The sequence below is a fragment of the Diadema antillarum genome, unplaced genomic scaffold (assembly GCF_040938485.1).
Source record: "Diadema antillarum isolate AM-2024a unplaced genomic scaffold, OU_Dant_1.0 seq00001876_RagTag, whole genome shotgun sequence".
Classification (NCBI taxonomy): domain Eukaryota; kingdom Metazoa; phylum Echinodermata; class Echinoidea; order Diadematoida; family Diadematidae; genus Diadema; species Diadema antillarum.
Window position 1 is genome coordinate 97,961 of NW_027272544.1, and position 22,553 is coordinate 120,513.

The 22,553-nt window shown below is 37.5% G+C and overlaps 1 protein-coding gene across 1 annotated transcript in view; it reads right to left on the reverse strand.

The window, feature by feature from the left end:
* Window positions 1–22,553, reverse strand: part of LOC139712925 (uncharacterized) — a gene marked incomplete at its 3' end in the record, with an annotated part of 92,296 nt that overhangs the window by 65,758 nt on the left and 3,985 nt on the right. Inside the window, exons 4-5 of the mRNA XM_071624705.1 lie at window positions 16,850–17,155; window positions 16,144–16,413 (exon numbers count right to left, since the gene is read on the reverse strand). Of these exons, the coding sequence (XP_071480806.1) occupies window positions 16,144–16,413; window positions 16,850–17,155 (576 nt within the window). The remainder of the gene's footprint in view (window positions 1–16,143; window positions 16,414–16,849; window positions 17,156–22,553) is intronic.

Consider the following 22,553-nt stretch of genomic DNA (forward strand, 5'->3'; position numbering starts at 1 on the left):
CAAACTGTATGAATAACGAGCCTCCGAAATGACGCGCTACAACATGTTTGTTATAACAAACCATAGTGTATAATATCGAAGTCACAAACATCATCCATGTAATATGGACTTACTGTGTCTTGTTGTGACGAAACTTCGCAGTATCGAACCTATTAATATCATTTCTGACTAATATAATAATACAAATTCTCCTCGGTAACTGTGTGTAACACAAGGAGCAAACATAGAGGGATTTCTTCACAACGTATTCGTTTGTCCTCCCCAGCTAAACAACGTATTTCTATAACGGAGCACATTTCTGTGTCTTTCTATGTTAATTCTTTGTCATAATTTTAGCTGTGACCATGTTCGTTATAAGCAAATTTTGCCTTGTAGACTTTAGATAACAAATTTAGGACCTGAATCTTTACTTCATGATAAAGAAATTTTGATAAATATATTCGTTCTCAAGAATGGACTACGTCACTGAGATTACACGTACGTTTGTATGTTCATTTACGAGAGATGGAAAATTGTTTTCTTTAATTCCTCAGTATGAGAAGATAAACAAGCTTATGTAATTGAGAATTGGTAATATCTGTTCAGGATTTTGCAGAGGAGTTTGTTCTCGACATGAAATTGCTGTTTGTTGTAAGTAGAATGCGTTTCCAACTCAGGAGAGCTGCATCTTGTTTGTTCCGAACGTCCGTGAACTACATGCGAACCTCCGTGATGAAAACTATGCTATGTTCGTTGGGTTATAGAGACTGCCTAGATCAGATACATCTTAAAAAGGTATTTTATTATTTGGGAGTGAGGATTGAAGTATGGGATAGTGAAATAAGAGGTCAAAATATTGAGTTTCTGTAAAATGCGCGTAAAGTGGAGAAAGTGTTTAGCGGAAGAGCAATATTTCAACAGAAACGACGAATTTAGTTAAAGCATCAGTTGTCTACCATTACGTACAGCTTTGCTCTCTTTGTAGCATTGCAGAATATTTACTGCTACGGAAACAGCTAGCAGTACCCCCATGATTAACACAGCTACTGTCATGCCAGACAAGAAAAACGCGTCATCTATTAGATTGGAAATAAAATGACACAAACCCATTATCATCAAAAGTACTATCAAAAACCCAACATCATTAACGCTGTTGCTTTTACAATTTGTCAGTATAATTATGCTTAACAGTTGTTAGTATCTCACTATATAGCAAAGGTACATATCCATCTTATCGCTTATATTTCATCGCTGTCTCACTTTTCTTATTAGTGTGCAATTGACAAACAATTGACCCCACCCCAGTACATTTTTGTTCTAAAGATATGTCTATCTTAAAAGGATCGTATAGTTTTGGTTGAGACCTAATTTCAGATTTCGAACTTTTTTTTTGTGAGATAATGAAAAACCTCATGAAATATGAAAGAGCATTAATTCTATGCAGAATTCAACGTTTATTTGATGAAAATTGGTTTTGAAATGGCTGGGATATCCAAAAAAGAGCGATTCTAATAAAGTGTGGGACCCACGCTTTATTAAGATCGCTTTGTTTTACTTTGTTTTTGGATGATTCAGTCATTCCAACCCGATATTCATCAAATAAACTTTTAATTCCTCTTAAAATGTTATGCTCTGTACTAGATCCATAAATGTTTTATTGGTATCTCGCAAAAAGGTAAAAGCCTAAATCTCATCTCCACCAATACTGTACCATCCCTCTAAGGGGAAAATTATACTGCATGTGCACACGTTAAGGATAAAAACAAGAGGCCTGATTTGAAGGAACTCGCCTTGGAATTAAACTCTAAAAAGCCCAAGCTATTTTGACTCCTTCCAGGCCCAAGGGGGGGGGGGGGGGGGGGAGGTTGCACAATGTGCCCCTCTAAATAAGTTATTTATGATATAATGAATCGCTGTCAGATTTTGTCTGATCTTTGGTGGCAATTGGTTTGTGACCCGTAACAGGGTCGAGGAATTTCGGAAAGCGCCGAGGAATCTTCCGAACTGCCGGGTTGTATAGGCTCCGGCTATATAGGTTGTGTCGCAGGCCCCCTTCTCGGTTTAGGGATGGCTTCTCCCCTTTCACGTAGGTAGACTCTTTGACTCCCATCTCGAACAACCGTGTCTAAGATCTATAAGATGACCTCGTCCTTGTTGTCAAAGGTGCGGTTACTGCTGTTCAGATCGGATGATTACTCGGCGCTTTCCGAAATTCCCCGACCCTGTTACGGGTCAACAACCAACTGTCGCCAAAGATCAGTCGGCCTGATGAAGCGTCCTCGAAAGGACGTGAAACGTCGCTACACCAAATTACAAGCAAGTCCAGTTGATTAGATTTCCGATATAGTTCACTGTCTTTTGGCACATGGGTAGAGCAACTTATAATCTACATGAGCCGTGATCCTTAACATAACATTAATTGGCAATTTTCACGGTCTTCAAATGTAAAGAAATAAATATGAAATATGCTAAAATCATGTTTTTTCCTTTTCACTTCATTCTATTTCATTTTGTTTCATTTTATTTCTTTATCCACAGTATGTATGTTTTTTTTTAAATTTAATATCAATCATCTTTATATTCACAAAGGATAAACAAATTAACTTTCACCACTATTTGTTATGACTAAAATTTCTCAAGATCAAAACATGGGGTTCTATATTCATTACAATAATTATAGACAAACACATGAGACCAACGGTGTATTTTGGGGGATAGGCGCCACAGTGTGCCTCCCATTGGCCTTTACAGGGGTAAGCAGCACCCTCGTCCTCTCGCTAATTCAAGGACTGTACAGTGGTTAAGAGAGATGTTTTTTTTTTTTTTGTTGAAATATTAAACACGAAAGTGACGGAATTGTCCGTTTACTTCATGTCATTGATTGATATTGTAATAACTTCATCTAAACGAGTGTGTGTGTTTAGAAGTGTTTTGAAGAAGCGACGTTCATGATGGTGTATCTTTTACTAGGTCACAATCAGTATATGGAAACAAAACGGAAAGAATGTATAACGTCCACATGCCTGTTCATAGCACCCATTTCCACTCCACTGATATATCATTAGCCCTTATCTAACATAGGACTGCTTTGATATTCAGTTGTGGTCCTGTGTAGGTAAATGCAACAACGCGTTGTGGTTAAGTCCAAGGTTTGTGCATGATGATATCATAAGTCAGTCATATCTGCTTTAGGCCCCCGAGTCGACAAAGGCCACTCACTCCAAGGAAATGCCCATTTTCCAAACCCCTCGAATATCATTTTTTCCAAGCGGACTTTATACCTGGTGTAACAACGCATATCATATCATGAATCATAATATGCTTCGTCGAGATGTGATCGCTGTACTGATGCTATCGAGCGTGAATTAATTTTAAAGAGAAAACTTCCGGATGGCGGAAAGTGCACTTCATTGTATCAAATGCTTATCTCCTTCCGCGACATGATGGTGCCACTTTGATTTGTAAGTCTACACCACGAGGAATTTCCTTATGACTATTGTTTAACTTCCATCATAGCTTTAATCTCTTCCTTTATCAAAACATCCCGGGTGTCCGCTATAAATATACGCACATTAGAGATGATTTCTGTGAAGAGTTAATGCAAGACCTATTAGCGTTAGCATAGGAGTATGATTAGGCTGAGCGGCTAACGGGGGAATAACTGGGGAAATCCCCCCCCCCCCCCCACCAAAAACATCAAACAAACAAACAACAACAACCATCAATTAACCAACCAAACAAACAAATAAGAAGTACGCCCCCACCGCCACGAGAGAGGAAACACAGGGTAAGACCAATGTCTGTGTACCGAATTGTGTCCTATACCTCTTTAAACCGTTGAGGACGAGTCCTTAGTATACTCGGGCAATAATATTGTATGTGAAATGTGTGATGTAGCAAAATCAGCCCGTCCTCAACGGGTTATACACATCCCCGCGGCCACTTCCACAAATATAAGTTGGACTCGTTATCTATGGACTACGTGAGTGTCAGAAATTAAACATCAGACATAAGGTAATGGCTATTATACTGAATAACAGTGACGAATGATGTTTCATCGTACACTATTTTTTAAGTGCTTTCATTTTTTCTTTGCATTATGAATTGAGAGACTAACCTCTTTACAGCGACAGAACAATCGCAACTACTTCGCTCAATTGAAATACTGAAGAGAAAAAACAACAACAACCACAAACAAACTAATGGAACTGATGATAATGTCTTACAACTCTCATTAACGCTGTACTTTTGAATGCACGTTTCCACTCCGAAAAAATGGTGACAACTTCCGTAAGTTCATAAGTGTTATGGTTGTTTTTACAGTTGGTAGTCTCGCGCCAGCAAAAGCACATAATTATCTTATCGCTTTCACTTTATCGCTGTGGATCTCGCCTGCCTTATGAGAGTGCAGTGGATAATCTTAAGCTCATTGTTATTTTGTCTTTCCGAAGGTATAATAATAAAGTTGGGGATAAAGTCAAAATAAGCAATAGTATTTGCTTAACATTCTGATATAGTGGCTTTGCTTCATGCACACCATTTGGATATTGACTACTGTTTATAGTATTTTTTTTTTCATCTAAAGGGGGACAATAAATTTTGCACAGACAAACAAAAATGAAAAGAAAAGATAATATGCACACATTTTATACGGATAAAAACAGTGATTTTGATTTGAAAGACGTCGGACAGGAATTTACGCAGCACCCTCCACTGCCCTCGCCTCTCCCAAATTCCAGGATTGTACAGTTGTGAAGAAGTTGTTCTATTTGAAAATGAAACACAGAAACGACTGGATTATCCATTTGCCTTACAGCACTCATTAATGCTTTTTTTCGTGTCTAAACAAGTGCTTCAGTCGAGAAGCAACCTGAAGTACGGCTGTTCATGATGATGGTCTCGTGCAACACCATAAACAGAACATAACGAACACAGCAAAATCTGTATAGCACAATTTTCTTTTCTGTTGTTAACACTTATCTAACATAAAATTGCTTCCTTATTCAGTTTACATTTGCGGTACTGTATAGATAAAAACAACTACCTCAGCTTGTTAAAGGGATCGTACAGCTTTGGTTGAGACTTAATCTCAGGTTTCTGACTGTTTTGAGATAATGAGAAACCTCTTATGAAGTATGAAAGAGCATGTAATTCTATGAGGAATTCAACGTTTATTTGATGAAAATTGGTTTTGAAATGGCTGAGATAGCCAAAAAAGATCGATTCTAGTAAAGTGTGGGACCCACACTTTATTACGATCGCTTTGTTTTACTTTGTTTTTGGATATTTCAGCAATTCCAAACCCGATTTTTATCAAATAAACTTTGAATTCCTTTTAAAATGGTATGCTCTGTACTATATGTGACCGTGCACCTCAAAACGAACATAAAGTCGCACACTCTGATGTTGCGTGAGGACTGAAAATAAGTGAAATCGGTCAACCTAGCCGCACTTGACTTTTTTATATTTTCTGAAAGAGCGGGTCTTCCTTTACATTATGCTAAAATTTGGTATCATAAAACGGGCAGGAAAGTGTGTTTTTTTAGCAGTTTATCTCGAACATTTTTGGTAGAATAGTGTGATTAGAGTTGTCCTTTAGAATCCCTTTTTCATTTCTGAAAAACCTTGTCCACACTCTTCACTTTTAACTCTAATAACTTTTGAAAGGATAGTGCTACTGCTTTGACAGTTGGCATTGATTATGGACAGAATGTGTTAATGAGGCATGCTTAATTTCAGTTTAATCTGATACTCCCTTCATTGTTGTTACTCTGGTGGTTTACTTCCTGTTTTTTGTCCCATTCATCGCACAGCCGGCACGGTTTGGTAAAGATTAAGCGCTTGAATAGACACTGTACTTCAGAGCCTCTTTTCTCAGTTCACACTTTTCCTGAGTTTGTGCTTTCTTTCCAATATTTAGATAGGTCAGGAGAGTCCATTTGATTTGAGTTATACATCATTTAAAAGCTTAAAGTCTGCTCTTTCAGAATATGGTCTTAACTAAAATTTCATGTCTGGTGACTTTTTGTTTGTTTTGAGGTGCAGGGTCACATATAATATGTGTTTTCTTGGTATATCGTAAAAAGTTAAAGGGGATGGCTAGTAACCTATCAGTTGGAATGAGTGGGAATGCTGGGGGATCATCGTTCCAATCCATGTGGGATTCATTTGAGAGTACATTATATATCTATTGTGGTGTGAAAATTATTTGCTGCAGAATGGTCTCATATTCAAGTAATGTGCAATTCAATGTTTTCTGGTTAGCATGCCTGTACAGTGACGGGTTATTAAACTGCACATTACTTGAATATGAGACCGTTCTGAAACAAAACATTTTCACACGGCAATAGATATATAATGTTCTCTTAAATAAATCCCACAAGAATTGGAACAAGATCATCCCCCAGCATTCCCACTGATTTCCACTGATCAGTTACTAGCCATCCCCTTTAAAAGCCCAATTCTCATCTCCACCAAATACTGTACCGTCCCTCTAAAGTCCAAGTTTCTGCACAGCGATATTGTTGGCCAGTCATGCGTGTCGATTGCTTTAGAAGTCTATGACAAAGGCAATATTTGATACAGCATCATGCAGTGTCGATACCCATTGAGATCTAAACCTACACTCAATAAGCTCATGATCTATTACCGAATGTTGTATTATCCTCGCGTTCACACATGCTTTCCAAACAAACAGAGAAACAACTTCAAAAGTGGATAAAAAGGTAAGAAAAAGGTAAAAAATTGAACCAGTATAATCGATTTTAAGTATTGTTAAATTTACAAAATGTGAACAATAGTTACGTGTATAATAAAATGTTTCAAGACTAAACCGTCTACAGTTATGGTTTAATGAGAATAACAGTGATATCTCCTTGTATTTTAGGCTATATTGCCAAAAAAAAAAAAGGTAGGATGTTTTGTGATACAGTTGACTTACACGTATGCATCAAATGTGATATCTTGAACACTTTTTAAAAATCACTACTCCCAAAGGTAAACAGGACCTTTAAGCATAAACGCCAACGAACAGTCACACAAACAGGTGCTGTATCATCATAGATCCGATATCAGCTCTGAGTATGATTTTAAAGGGTGGATACTTTATGTTCACTATGGAATCGAAGACAAATGATAAAGGACAACAGCTGGCACATTCCTACTTGTTGGAGATTTCGAAGACATCGGAACCGACGTTACTACAATTGTGGTCGGTTTGACTGTCTTACCAGCTAAGTGATTGGAGATAAACACACACACACATTCACATACATAGAGCAATGACAGTTTAATGTTCCATGAACGATATTAGTTTTACGCTAAATATTCACACTTCCTTGTTTAAAATACACTTAAGTACACTTACATTTAAAAAAAAATAAATTCAGTCCTACTTACTAGGAAAAAAAAACATAAATTCAGTAGCTAAATTTTGTTACTTTGTCTGTCCAAATACTCTACGAAAATATCAGCAACACAAGCATTACACCTGTTCCATAAAATTGCGTTTTCACTGTTTTCCATGTTTGACGGTATAATTGTTCATTATGTTAGACCTATCTTTCTCTTATATTTTATGCACTCAACATAATCTTTTATACGTTTTTATTTTCTCAAACTATTGCGCTTCAGTTATAATAATGGCCGCAATGTACTTACTGCCTGGAACAAAATTCCTTGTAGCTGTGGTGTTTCCAAGATAGTTTCCACTCACACAGAGATACTCCGTATCAAAATCGGGTGTTGCCCTAGTGAAAACTGAAGCTGTTGAGACTGGAGATGGGTTGTCAGTGACGTTTTCGTAGATATAGAACATAGTGACAAATGGGTTTGGTTGGTCAGCTGACGGGATGGTGCAGGTCACAGTGAGCATCGTTGTAGCTGTGTCGTCACAGAAGCCAACGGTCATGATACCAGCATCAGGTGGGACTACAAGGCAACAGTAATTTTCTCTATCAATTTCTGTGACATGTTTTATCATTGTCAATCTATTCAATAACATGTTTTTAAAGATTTTCTTTCTATTACAACCATCATTATTTAAGTTCTTTTATTGCTTGTTTCCTGTTTGTGAATATCCTTTGCTTCCAATACCATTATTGATAGTAGAACACAATTGTTAAAGAGGGATTGCAAGTTCAAATGAGATTTCAAACTGGTTTAATCTTTGGAAAAATGAACTCTCTATAGATCTAGTATAAAATATTTGATTTCCACTGTATATAAGTATATTTCATGAATTTGAAGATTATATACGTAATTATGCGGAAAAAAAATAACAGTTTCAGAGAGCGATTCCTCGCCAAAATCGGAAAACGGCTCTCGATCTAATTTATTGTACAAAATAGGGAGGGACGTCAAAAGTAGGAAACAGCACCGCTGGCCCGCATCGACCGAGCTAAATGTGTATACACTATCCATGAGAATCGCACATGAATGATGCTACTTGGAGGATTATTTTTTGGCAAACATTAGCAGTTTTAGTGTGATATGTTCTGAGTTCTACAGTACTTTTAGGAAATTATAGTCTTCGAAAGGGACCACAATACAAGTTTCATAAAATTATTTGATGTTAAACTAGGAACAAGGAAGAAAAAAAAAACAGACGTGCTCTGGCTTACTTATTTTTCCCAATTGACAGTGCAACCCGACGAGATAGACCGGATTCGTGTCATGGGGATTGCCAAGCTGCGTGTGGCCAAACATTCTTTGGTATGCTCGGAACACTTCAAAGATGAATGTATTTATCAATCTATGGCCATGAAAAGGAGATGAGTTTCTCTTGTCGATTTAAGTTAAAACTTTTTTTTTCAGTTACAACAATCAACGAATTAAAGCACCAACAATAGTACTTTCTACGCATCGAACTCTTTTAGCCGAGCCCGGTTCTGCTATTAGTGTTGTAGTGCTGCGGTACGCCCTGGAAACACCTTCATGCTCAACTGCAGCTGAGCCTGTTGAGGCTGACTCTTCAACAAGAACGTAAGTTCCAGTTTCAGAGGAGTATGTATCTCAAAAGAGAAAAAGCAAGAGTATGTAGGCCTATACACCGATGGTAGCTGTCATTAATTTGTCGTTAGGTTTCTAATCTTAAGTTAGAATTGAACAAAACATGGCCAGCCCAGGATAGTAGAGACAAATCCTCTCGTATCACTTGAGCACCACTGGTATTCTATAGTATGATTATCCACTACATATCACGGCGGTCAGTAAATTTTCAGCTAAAACCCTGAAAAGAGCATATCAGCCTTACTGAATCAGCTCTAGTGAAAGATCTTGGCCTAATCTATTGCTGAATAACGTTTGGCTTACCGACATTATGAGATAATCCGAAAAAAAAACAAATGTTTCTCTTGCACAAGTCTCTTAGCTGCCTTCCAAAAACACGACACATTTCAATTCAGGTGCTGCTGTTAACCTGGCTGTGAGCGTAGTGTTGATGTTGTCAGCTGTGCGTAAAGCCTCGGTTACGCCGGAGCCGAATGCTGCGAATCCACCCCAATACACGTAATCGGGTGGATTCGGGAGCATTCTGTTCTCCTTCCCCGAATGGGCGAAAAGTTGGGAGAAATTCTGAAACATTCGTGGAGGGATTCGGCTCATTTTGAAAGGTTCAAACCCAGCCGAATACCCTCAAAACTACTCCCGAATGTGGCCCTAACAATTCGGGGCACATTCGGGATGTATTCGGATGGAATTCGGTTGGATTCGGGGAGGCATTCGGGACATTCTGGGCATTTTCGGGCCTATTCGTATCATCCTGGGGGTACGGCTCGAATAGAGCTGAATCTGCCTCTAATGCCCCTAATACTTCCCCGAATCCATCCGAATCGTTACCCCAATACAGAGCAGAATACAGGCGAGTGAGCCGAATAGGCCAGAATACGGCCGAATAGCAGCCGAATAGGTCGATTGAGCGGCCCGATTGACCCGAATAACCTCGTGAATATAGCTTCATTGGCTATAAAGGTGCAGGTGGCCTCGTATTCGACGCATTTGGCCATTTTGTTCCGATTCTGGTCGACATTCGCGTCGTCATTCGGCTCTGTTCGGGTATAATCGGGACATTCGGGCTATATTCGGCTCTATTCTGGCCACTATTCGGGTTGGCATTCGGGTTCATTCGAGATGCCCAAAATTGATTCGGGTCATTTCTTGGCGATTCCGCTGTGATTCGGGACCTATTCGAGAAGATATTCGGGAGCTACCCGAATTAGAGACGAATAGGATCCGAATCCACCAAATCCATCCCATTCCGGCCATATTCGGACAGAATCGGTTCAAATCTATTCGGGAGAATTCGATTCGGGTGTAACTCTGGCTTAAGTTCCCGCAGGACCGCGGCGCACAGCTGACAGCAGCTGATATGAACGTCGCTGTGTGTAACTTAGTCCTTTAGGCGCGATGGAGGTATGACACACAGCTTGCTTTTTTTTTCTGTTGAGATATGTGCTCCTCTGAAACCAAAACTAAAGCCCCAGTCACATAGACATGCCGGATCATCCCGGATCTGAGCCGGGGTGTCACGGAAGACAAGGCAGTCCCCGGATGACGCCGTATGTTTATGACCTAAAAAAGTTGCCGTGTTGGCCTCCCGGATGTCCAAGGATGCCCAAGGCAATACATTCATCTTTGAAGTGTTCCGAGTATACCAAAGAATGTTTGGCCACACGCAGATATTAAATTCCGCACGAAACGTACTCTGCCACGCGTCATGTTCGTATGGTTGCACTGTCAATACGGGGAAAAGTCAGAACACGTCTTTTCGTAAACTATAATCCCTAAACCTACTATAGAAATCGGAACATATCACACTAAAATTGTATTAATTTGCCAAACAATAATCCTCCCAGTAACATCTTTCATGTGCAATTTCGCACGGATAGTGTATACACACTTAATTCGGTCGATGCGTGGCAACTGTGTTGTTTCCTAGTTATTTTTCTCTGCTTAAAACTACGTCGGAAGCCGTTTTCCGATTTTGGCGAGGTAGTGCTCTCTGAAACTGATATCTTTTTTTTTTTTGTTATTTCTTCATAATTATGTATATGAGACCCTGCATTTCAAAACCAAGAAAAAGTCGACAGACATGAATTTTTACTTCAGAATAGATTCTGAAAAAGCAGACTTTAAGCTTTAAAATGATGTATAACTCAATTCAAACTGACTCTTCTAAACTATCCTAAAATTGGAAAGAAAGCATACACTCCAGAAAAGTGTGAACTGAGAAAAAAAAAGCTCTGAAGTATACAAGATGTACTATAAAGCGCCTAATCTTTACCAAACAGCCCTAGCTGTGCTATGAATTGGACAAAACGCAGGATGTAGACAACATGAGCAACAACAATGAAGGGACTATCAGTTTATGCTGTTCAGCATAATCTGGTAAATAAATAAGATTTTAATCTGGTAAATTAGTTGATTATTTCGGTTAATCTCAATTCAAAATTAAGCATGCTTTATAAATGCATTCTGTTTATGTTAAATGCAAATTTTCAAAGCAGTGCCGTAATTCTTTCTAAAAAGAGTTGAAAGTGAAGAGTATGGACAGGGTTTTTAACTCTTAACGTGCCATGGTCGCCGAACGGCGACCTTAGTGCTGACGTGCCATGGTCGCCGATCGGCGACAAAGAAGAGCGCGAAAAACATTGATTATTTAAGTTCTTATGGTACCATAATGTGTTACACCAAGAAACTGACAATGATATGTACTGGTAGCTGACTAGCATAGCCATCGTTTTCACCAAAAATATGAGTATGCTTACATTGGAAAATTTTGAGTAAATACGTGATTTTTCGGCTAGATGTATTTTTTTCGCGTCGGGAAAATCCGCAGCGAGCGCACCCTCTGCGAGATGTGTATAGATCAAAAGTCTCATTGGTAAACCACGCGTGTGTATGCTATTTAATCTGCGTGTATTGCCTATGCGGTTCCAGTTGTATTGTTCCGCTTGGATGCTGTCCGGCGGGAAGCTGCTTTGATTTTGTCCCTCAAAGACGGTAAGCTTGCGTTCGTCGGTCAAGTCTTTCATCCTTTTCTTTTGGTGAACTTCACTAATCGTCCCCACGCTAGCATACAAAAGAAGAAGACGCTTTTGTTCTTGTCTTATGCACGTGTGCAGTGAACGGAAAGTAGACCTGTAAACTATGCCGCTTGGTACCACACGTAGTTCGTAGTTTGTTTTGGCGTGATTACCTTCTCCTAGTTCGAAGCGAAATGAAATTCAAAGTAGAAATCTAGTGTTTCGGAATTTCAGACAAAATATAGATCGCAAAAGATGAACATTATTTTGCTTAGTTCAGTTTAAAAATTGTAGGCAGCGTTCGCAAAGAGCGAATAGAGCTGTTGTTTTGAGCGACGACATGCAAATAGTACAAATACTAATCAACACTGGTTTTGACCCAAAACCGATTTTTTTTTTCTCAAACTTACGAAAGTGACTGGAACTGTAATTTTAGCGCAAACTGGCTGTATTGGTTTTACTCCACCGATATGAAAGTACATTATAGAGCCTGATTTTCTATATGTATGTAACGATGTGCACGTGAAAATCAGTCAAACTATGTTGTTATCCATGTACTGGTTTTTGTTTTTGTGCTTGCGTCCACGGTTGCATTTTTTCTTTCTTTGAGGGTTTCTCTTCAATTGGTCTTCATACTGTACCTCTTTCGGCATGCCTTCTCTCTTATTATGGTGCTTCTTCTTTTCTCTATACATTTTGAAGAAAACTAGTTTTCACGCATTGAGCGTATCTCCGTATCCGTAAAATTTGTCATTGTCCTGCCGTATTTTGGAGGATGTTTTGGTTCTTGTAGCTTTCCGGCTATAAATAGCGTGTAAATAACCTTGGCTATTGGAACAGTAAATGTCTCTAACTACGTACTCTCGAATTAGCGACCAGAATCGTTGCGAACGTCAAGAATATTTATCTTATTTCTTTTGGCCAAAAACAAAAACAAAATCAAAACAAACAAAAAAGAACCATCGACAGTCGATTGGTGTATTATAGAAATTGTTTACTCAACCACGCAAAATGATCAATAATTATTTATCATTTCATGATAACAAAAATCGAAGCTGTATCGTTTATCGCCAAGCAATGATGCAGACACAATCCCTACAGCACAGTCTCGATAAAGTAGAACAGAATTCGATTAGTAATTCGTAGACAGCCAATATCAAATTCGCAAACGGGTTTTCTTGTTTGATTTTGATTTCAACTGTTTAGGAAGCTCGAAACCTATAATTTGATAGGTTTCCAAACATTCATCGCTCAGTGAGACACAGAATTAAAGTATATTTACGCATTTATGTTATTTGTTGAGCTTTGCTTATCGTTTATCCTACCTCTTATAGAAACGTGTTATTTTCCCCGAGTCGCAGGTGAAGAGGAAAATGTTCAAACTCAAGCAAATCCATCAAAGTTATTATTACGTAGGACTTTAGATAAGAGAGAGAGGGAGAGAGAGAGAGAGAGGATGCAAAGTAACATCAAACTATTTGTTAGCATGCAGATTTTGAAAACTTCAAACTCAGATCCTGCTGTTCAGTCCTTGGAGTAAAACAGTGTTGGAGATCACACAAAAAAAGAAAGAAAGAAATGTCGGATGATGCTGCTTCATGAAAACTGTGTCAGAACGCAATGAAGGTACGAATTCAAGTACGGAACTAACATCCATCGGCTATTATAAACCAATGAAGGAACTTCAACAGTAGAGTGATCGATGTTATGATTTCCATGAACGTTCAAAATAATTCTGATGGTTACAAATCGCTCGGTATGAAACCTATATTGGCAGGCGCTATAGAGATTTCTGACGCCATGTGAAAGTATGGAATGTGCCGTTGAATAATGTCATATTCAGATAATCAAATGTTTCACGGCGAATGAGACTAAAGACAATCAAAGACAGCAAACATTGAAAAAGCATACCAGCAATGTAAAACGTGATTTTATACTTGTCGGCACCTACAGTTTTGTCTTCTTGTCACCAATTTTGCTATGCAGATCAGGCCTACTGTCAGGGGGCTTTTGATTCTTTTTAAGTGTTATTTGTACCGTAATGATTTTGTTGAATGTAATTGCATTGTTCGCTCCTTCATCATGATATGTGCAAAGCTGCCTTTCCTTTCACTGTTTATCTGTGTCATGTTTTAGTGTCTTGTCTCAATTCGTTGTTATTTTCGCTGTTCTGATCGGGCTTTTGGAAATTTCAAATCTGACTGAATTCATTCGTTTGCAAGATTCAATTACTTCACAACTCTGGCCGCATAGTTCACAAGTACAGCGCTATTGAACTTTACTATTTCAAAGTGAGATGATCGTTTCGAGAATGAGAGGGCTCCTCCCAACGTAGCGCTATTTTACCGAATCATGAAATGAATGGTGAGCTTTTCAGTTGCACGCACATGGCTTCAAACACCAGCGCTGGGCTTACAAGCACGTGGTGTGCTGCTCCGAGCGACTGATCTCGTGGTGCTGAGATTGAACTGGTTTTCTAGCCAAACCCACTTTACTTTGATTTCTCTGGATTGGCAATAAACACAAAAGTGGTATACTACCGTGAATTAACTTTGTTATAATATTTTGGTAATGTTGTGATCGGATGGACAGTGGCTGGCAATAGGTTGATCGGATCAACATTCTTGATTGATACAGCGTTAGACAAATAAAAACCGGAAGGCGTGTGCACTTTTATCGGTCAGATCACGGCAGCATCTTCACTTTCGATCAGGAGTCATGTTCATCCTTCAAGCTGCCCCTAGCAACCGCTAGTGTGTATTGTACTCAATCAGTACTCGGATGATCTCCGCCGTTACCAAGGAATTGCGCGCGCACAAATCCTCGCTGACAAAGGCCTGCCGATTTCAATAGAGTGCGCCCGCCCGTAGTCCGCATAGACAAAAGAAGGATTAGAGGGTGCTTCCTTCTCAAGTGGACAAAAGACACTTTCCAGGGCCCGGGACAATTACTTTAGTTTCAAATACAGGATCTGGGACTAAAGGACTCCGATTTGGGAATGAATTACTGAGGCAGAAAGAGAAATTGCTAAGACAAAATAAACCGCTTGTATCTTTGGAATCATACAATTCTAGAAGACAATTGTGCTATCATTTGAAACGGGAGATGTAGCTCTAAAACTTTCTCACAGAGTCAAGGGAGCGTTCTATTGAAGAAAAACCACGACTGACTCTTTCTTTTCATACTACACAAAAAATTCCAATAATTTTTTGATGATATTATTCATTTCTGCAATATTTCAAGTTCAGATAGATATTACGGAAAACTGACTACATGGCACGAAAGAACAATCATTTCTTGATATTTGTTGTGTAGAACTCAATTCAAAACAGTCGATAGTTTGAAAGATATGGCAGTTTTAAATTACATTGTCAGTCCAGTTTCGATACATTCTGGCCTTAAGTAAAAACCTCTGGCACGTTAGGGGTTTTGGGCCTGGCACATTAAGAGTTAATATTCTGCAAGCACGTACACATGTCCCTTAAAATATTTTGTTAGGATTTTGAACTGAATCAGATCTTTGCAAACTATGTTAAATGGTATTCAAGTGTATGTGCTGTACTATTCCTCACGGACGTTCGCTGCTCTGGACATGGTAAACTTCAGCGGTGAATAAAAACTTGTTCCTCTGGGCAAATCCTAGTATAATTGGGTTCATATTAAAGCTTGAGTTATACTCTTTCAGGTAAGATGAATAATTTGGAGAGTTTCCTACTTTTTAAATTTTACCTTGTTTTGGCTCAATTGTACATCGTTCAAAATTCTGACCCATATATATATATATATATAGATATATATATATATATATATATATATTAATTTACGTACACTTAGAAGTTGCATATTTCAGTCTGACTTTGATACCGGAAAGAATGCAACAGATAATCCCTATACAGATTGTCTCTAAGAATACTACAGAAAGATGCCAATGCTACTCGTATTACTTCTGTTTGCTTAGATTATGTCTGTAAATATTTTCATGTCCTACGTAATTTCCATTAATGCTTCATCTTTTTAAGCTATCTTACTCATTAAACTTTACGCTTTGTGTGTGTTTTTTTTTTCAAATTTTTCTCTGAATATATCTTGCCAATGTGTGTGATGGCGTTTTCAGTTGTAATAATGGCTGCATCGTACTTACTCGAGGGAACAAATGTTTGTATAGCTGTGCTATTTCCAAGATAGTTCCCACCAACACAGAGATATTCCGTGTCGAAATCGGGCATTGCCCTGGTGAAGGTTTCAGCTGTTGCGACTGGAGATTGGTTGTCAGTGACGTTTTCATAAATGTAGTACGTATCAACAAATGGGTTTGGTTCATCAGCTGATGGGATGGTGCAGATCACAGTGAGCATCAAGGTAGAGGTATCCTCACTGAAATCAACTGTCATGACACCATCATCAGGTGGGTCTGAAAGGCAATGGCAAAATTATTTTCAATGACTTCTACTCCACTGTATAGAAGCAACATTGACATTATTTCATCAGTTGAGAACCAGAAGGGCACTATCGTGTTCTAGGATTTGGGCATCGATAATAAAGAAACAATCAATTTTCGTGGAACAAAAATAATGTTTAAATCTTAATAATCACAAGTGGATATAAAATAAGCATTGCTCCAAATAAAGAGGGTAAAAAAATCACCCTTGCAGTCTTACAAAGTGTAATTTTTATTGAAACATTTTAATGAACAGAATTATAAGCATGTGGAGAAATTTTTCAATTTGAGTTTCAACTGAATATTTTACATATTATACACTGTAACTCATTTTGAGCGTATTGTACATCCAGTAGAAAAGCAAACAATAAGTTTTAATTATAGGAAGTTTTATTAGTTGCTAACTTACAATGAACATTGAGAGATCTGCTTTGTTGCTGGTTTAGACTGGCCACCTGATGTCCAGTGGTCTCACATCGTAGAGACTGGCCATCATTTTCCTTTGTTGGAGTGAAGGTTAACGTACTCGTTGTATCAGTCAGATCTGGGTTACCAGCATTAGGATTACTTGCTGGCCGGTCAACTATCTGTTGTACGTTTTTTAGATACCATTCAAAGTCTACAGCTGGTCGGCCTCCCTCGGCTCTGCACACTGCCTCGTAAGTGTTACCAGCGACGAGAGTTGAATTTAACACCATTGACAAAGTTGATCTCACTAAGAAACACAAAAAAGAAGGGAAACAATCATAGTGACCGATAACATCCTTTGTAGTTTTCAAAGAAAACAAATTTATTCAATCTTATCTCATCAAATTGCTGCACAATTTAAAACTGCCTATTTATTTTAATTCAACTAAACTACTAATGCCATGATCTGTTGTGGTGTAAGATAAAAATTTAAAGTCAAATCTTAGTATAAATTTCGAGAATTTTATTAAAGATTGTGTGAAAAGGATCATTTTGTTGAATACTGAGAATGCCTCCTCCCAACACATTTTCGTTGGTATTGCCCCGTGTAACAAGTTACTTAGCAGCTGCATATAAACCAACCAACCAACCAACCAAACAAACAAGCTCAACCGTTATGGGTAGTCGTCATAGATTTCTGTTACAGAAATTGTTGCCGACGCTTTCAGTTGGAAAAAAAAAATCTCTACTCCATTGTTTGGGCGCATGTACATGGGCCCTATATACATGACTGATAATGTCAGAAAATGTAATTTATGTGACGTTCAAACGAATGTAGACATTGTCTATAATATTAAGAGGTTATCGATTTGAACGTGCAGTTGCCGTTCATTTATATTTCTCTCCCTTTCTAAAACTACATCTCTCACTCTCTGTATAACATCTTCAGCCATGTCATGAGACAGCAGCAACGCAAGTATGCTGCTTCTTTTCAGCGAAAATGGGTAAATTTTGAATATTCAGTACAGGATGTCGACAGCTCCACGTACGAAATTAACTTCAACTACACATGAAATGCGTTCTTATTTTATCAACAAACAACATTATCGCAACAAAAATATGTACGGTTTCGGTCAGAAGCTTTCAAATGAATATTAACAATAATTTAGGGGAAAAAAGGGAAAAGAGATTAAAAAAATAATCCTCACAAATAATTAACTTAAAGGGGATGGCTAGTAACCGATCAGTGGGAATTAGTGGGAATGCTGAGGGATGATTGTTCCAATCCTTGTGGGATTCATTTAAGAGTACATAATATATCTACTGTTGTGTGAAAATTATTTGCTTCAGAACGGTCTCATATTCAAGTAATGTGCAGATTAATGCCCCGTCACTGACCAGGCACACTAACCTGGAAACATTAAACTGCACATTACTTGAATACGAGACCATTCTGAAGCAAATAATTTTCACACAACAATAGATATATAATTTTTGATTTGATTTATTCATTCATTCTCCGTATGGCATCATTTACATTTTTTTTTTCAACATAATCAAACATAATGATATACAAATATGAAACTCACTATAGCTAGTTTCAACAATTTCAACAATTTCAACAATTTTGATTACAAATACATTTAAGACAAAATTACAATACATGTGTTCTGAATTACCATACAGAACGGTCGCCAATAATAAGCTATAAGCTTGACCCTTTGGCAACCGATGATACAATACGTTAATGCAATAAAAGAAGGGGGTCCAACATGATGCTCGCGGATTAGGGGGATAATAGGAGAGACAGAAAGAGCACGAACGTTTTAAATGAAGAATTGGCGAGAATACATAGATGGTTGATTAGAAATAAACTCGCTCTCAATGTTACAAAGTGTGAATTTCTGTTAATTGGGTCAAGAAAGAAACTCAACTCAGTGGAGCCACCATGTATTAAGATAAAGGACACCGTTATAACTCGTGTTTTAAATTGTAAGTATCTGGGTATGCAAATTGATCAATATTTAGAGTGGACAAATCAAATCGATTCATTGCATAAAAAACTATAAATCCTTTTGTATTTGTTAAAAAGAATTCGACCTTATATAACAGAGCAAATGGCATTGATTTTTTTAATAGAACTATTATTCAAAGTAGGATTGATTACTGTAGTATAATTTGGGGAAACGCGGGGAAAACACGCTTTGATAAAATTCAGAAATTATCAAATAGGGCACTAAGAGTTTCTATGAATGTAAATTGGAGATTTTCAAGTGAAGCATTATTTGGTTTGATACAGACAAATTTAAAGTTAAAGATAAACAAATTTATTGAAGGAAGTGATAAACAGTTATTGTATGTAATGTATAGAATTGTAAATAGGGCCATGCCACAAATTGTATGCAATTTATTTCCATTTAAAGAGACTACTTATATACTGAGAAAAGGAATAATGAAATTAGATGTTCCACACCCGCTAAACTATGGAATAATTTATCAGATGATGTAAAGCAAAGTGTATCTTTTTTTTGTATTTAAAAATAAGGTGGATAAATTATGTACGTAGTAATTGTTTGTATTGAACTGTAACATTGTGCATCAATTTTTTTTTCAGTATCTTAATTCCCATTTTCTTTATGTAATATGCATGATTTTGTATGATTTGTTTTTGTGTGTTTGTTTATTTGTTTCTGTTGGTTTTTGTTGGTTTTTGTTGTTCTACTTTTTTAACGTTTCCTATACCATGTATAAAATGCTGTATTTTGTAATTGTATGATTTTTACTTCACGGACTCACAGAAGAACAGCCATTGGCTGAAGTGAGTGACCCGTGGTGAAATAAAAGAAAAGAAAAGAAATAAACTCAACTCAGGAAAAAGAGGGTGATAGAAACCATCCGATACCAGGCTTGCCAGGGATCAAACTCACAGTAAATACATACAGGTGTACATGATTATAGATTACAGTGATGTATTCACATTTCACGCACACATAGACATGATACAGTGTTGCTATTGTCGAATAAAAGTTACCTTGAATTAAGAATAGAAGAGCAGTATAAACAACTACGAAGTATACACAGTTCAGCGCCCTATCAGGGCGTATAGAAGAGGATAACTTGCCCGACATAACAAGAATAATAGATGTCAGAGACAAAGACGTATGGGAGGAGTGCGGAATGGGCACAGGCAGGTGCGTCCCGTATGTGCAGAGTCTCAAGAACAAAGTAAAAGCCAGGGATAAAGAATGAATAGGGTAGGGTTTCTGCAAAGAACATCACTGATCGTGCAGGTACTGTGTGATCAACATGTTCTTAACTGCTTTTTTGAATGAATATATGGACTTAATGTTACGTAATTCAGGGGGTAATTCATTCCAAATATCTGGGCCAGTGTGTCTTACAGATTTATGGGCTAAGAGTGTTTTGGGGTTACATAAGTGCACGTCTGTTGCTTGCCTTGTTGGATACGAATGAACTTCTGCATTTAAATGGAACACATTTTCAAATGAACACGGTAATGAGCTAGTATTGAAATGGAACATGAAAAGTGCGTTTTTGCAAAATATGAATATCTTTTACCTTTAAAGTCTTAAAAGAGAAAAAAAAAAGAGGATCTGTGTGATCATAATAACCAGCATTTGCACATATACGAATAGCTTTCTTTTCCAATTTTATTATGGTATCATTGGCATACATCGAATTTGCCCATGTTACAATAAGAAATGTACGGTAAAACCAGTGTGTTATAAAGCATGATTAAGATATCCAGAGGCAAATAATGTTTTAGTTTGCATATTGCAACATTTCGAGCAATGGGAGATGTAATATATTTCACATGGTCTTTCCAACTCAGATTTTCATTGATTATAATCGAAAGGAACTTAGTAGATGATTTCTTCTCAAGAGAAATACCATCTATTTTCAAATGACATTCAAAATCACTATCAATACTTTTCCTCGGATGTTTGAAATGAATATAATTCGTTTTATGTAGATTCAAAGATAAAGCATTACTTTTAAACCACTGAGACAATTTGGATAATTCAACATTTAATGATCTAATAAGACACCGAAAATCTGAGTTAGAGAGAAATACATTTGTATCATCAGCAAAAATCATATATTGTAATTTATTCGAAGCATTGGGTAAATCATTAATATACAATAAAAATAACAATGGCCCTAATATTGACCCTTGCGGTATGCCACGTTCAATCAACGCTGTTTCAGAATTACAGGAATCAAAACGTGTATATCGCTTTCTATGGCATAAATAACTTGCGAACAGCTTGAGAGCAGTTCCCCTTATACCGTAGTAATGTAACTTTGACAATAAAATGGAACGGTCAAGAGTATCAAATGCTTTGCTCAAGTCCATGAAAACACCTACAACATGCTTTTGGTCAGCTAAAGCATTTGATACTCTATCATAATCATAATTGAGCTACTGCCAAGTCAGTTGAATATGATTTCCTCTGAATCCATATTGATCAGGATGCAGAATATTGTGTTTGGTCTGGAAATTTTCTAATCTATTGTATATAATTCTTTCTAATATATAATGTACTCTTAAATGAATCCTACAAGGATTGGAACAATCATCCCCCAGCATTCCCACTGATTCCCACTGATCAGTTACTAGCCATCCCCTTTAATGCTTTGTTCTTGGTCATGTTCGCTCTACACCATAGCTGTATAAACAGAAGAACAAACAACTTGTCGGGGGACTTAAAGTGTCGCTCGAACCCTGGATCTCCTGTTGAGGAACTAGGAATAGTGCCAGCTGTATCATAATCACTAAAATGATAAATCAAATTAACTTAGGTTTGTATGTTGTGCTTGTCTGTGAGTTTACTGTGTGTTTACGTATATATATATGTGTGTGTGTGTGTGTGTGTGTGTGTGTGTGTGTGTGTGTGTGTTTACCTGCGTGTTGTGTTCTTGATTGCCCTCTTCCGATATAAAATATGTTGATTTAACTTTATTTAAACTTTATGAATATATTTCTCTTTGACCAAGTGGAACTATACTTATTTCGTCTAGGAGGTTTACTGCTGCATCACTATCAAATTAGCTTAACTGCCTTAAACATACGAAGGACAAGCACTGAAATGTAGGATGTCACAACCATCCATAAACTTCCATGAAAATCATGTCTCAGCATTCAACTTGCACCCAAGTGGATATGTTTGATACATAAATCAAGCCTGATTTTACAAACTGGAGTGATTTGCATTCTAGAAATATACACTGCAAAAAGTCCGGTGTTAAATAGTGAACACCGAGCTGGTGTTAAATTTTCGGTGCTCATTTATGGTGTTAAATTAATACCTACGGGTGTCATTTCCAACTTTTAAACTGTTTTTTGAAGAGTTTCTTAGTAACTGCACTTCTTGTTGATTTTTGATTTAAACAAGACGATCAAGAATTTTACATTAAAATACTAGATTTTTGAAAAAATGTGAAAATAAATTTACACCAAAGTAACACCAGCTGGTGTGGTCCCTTATTGAAGCTGGACGGGTGTTAAACCATTGATATTAACACCAACAAATATCAAATCAACACCATGTGGTGTCATTTTTGAATTAACACCAGTACAGTGTCAAAATAACACCAGGTACAGTGTCAAATTAACACCACGAAGTGTCAGGTGAACACTTTTCAACACCATCACAGTGCATTTTTAACACCTGTGGGTGTGG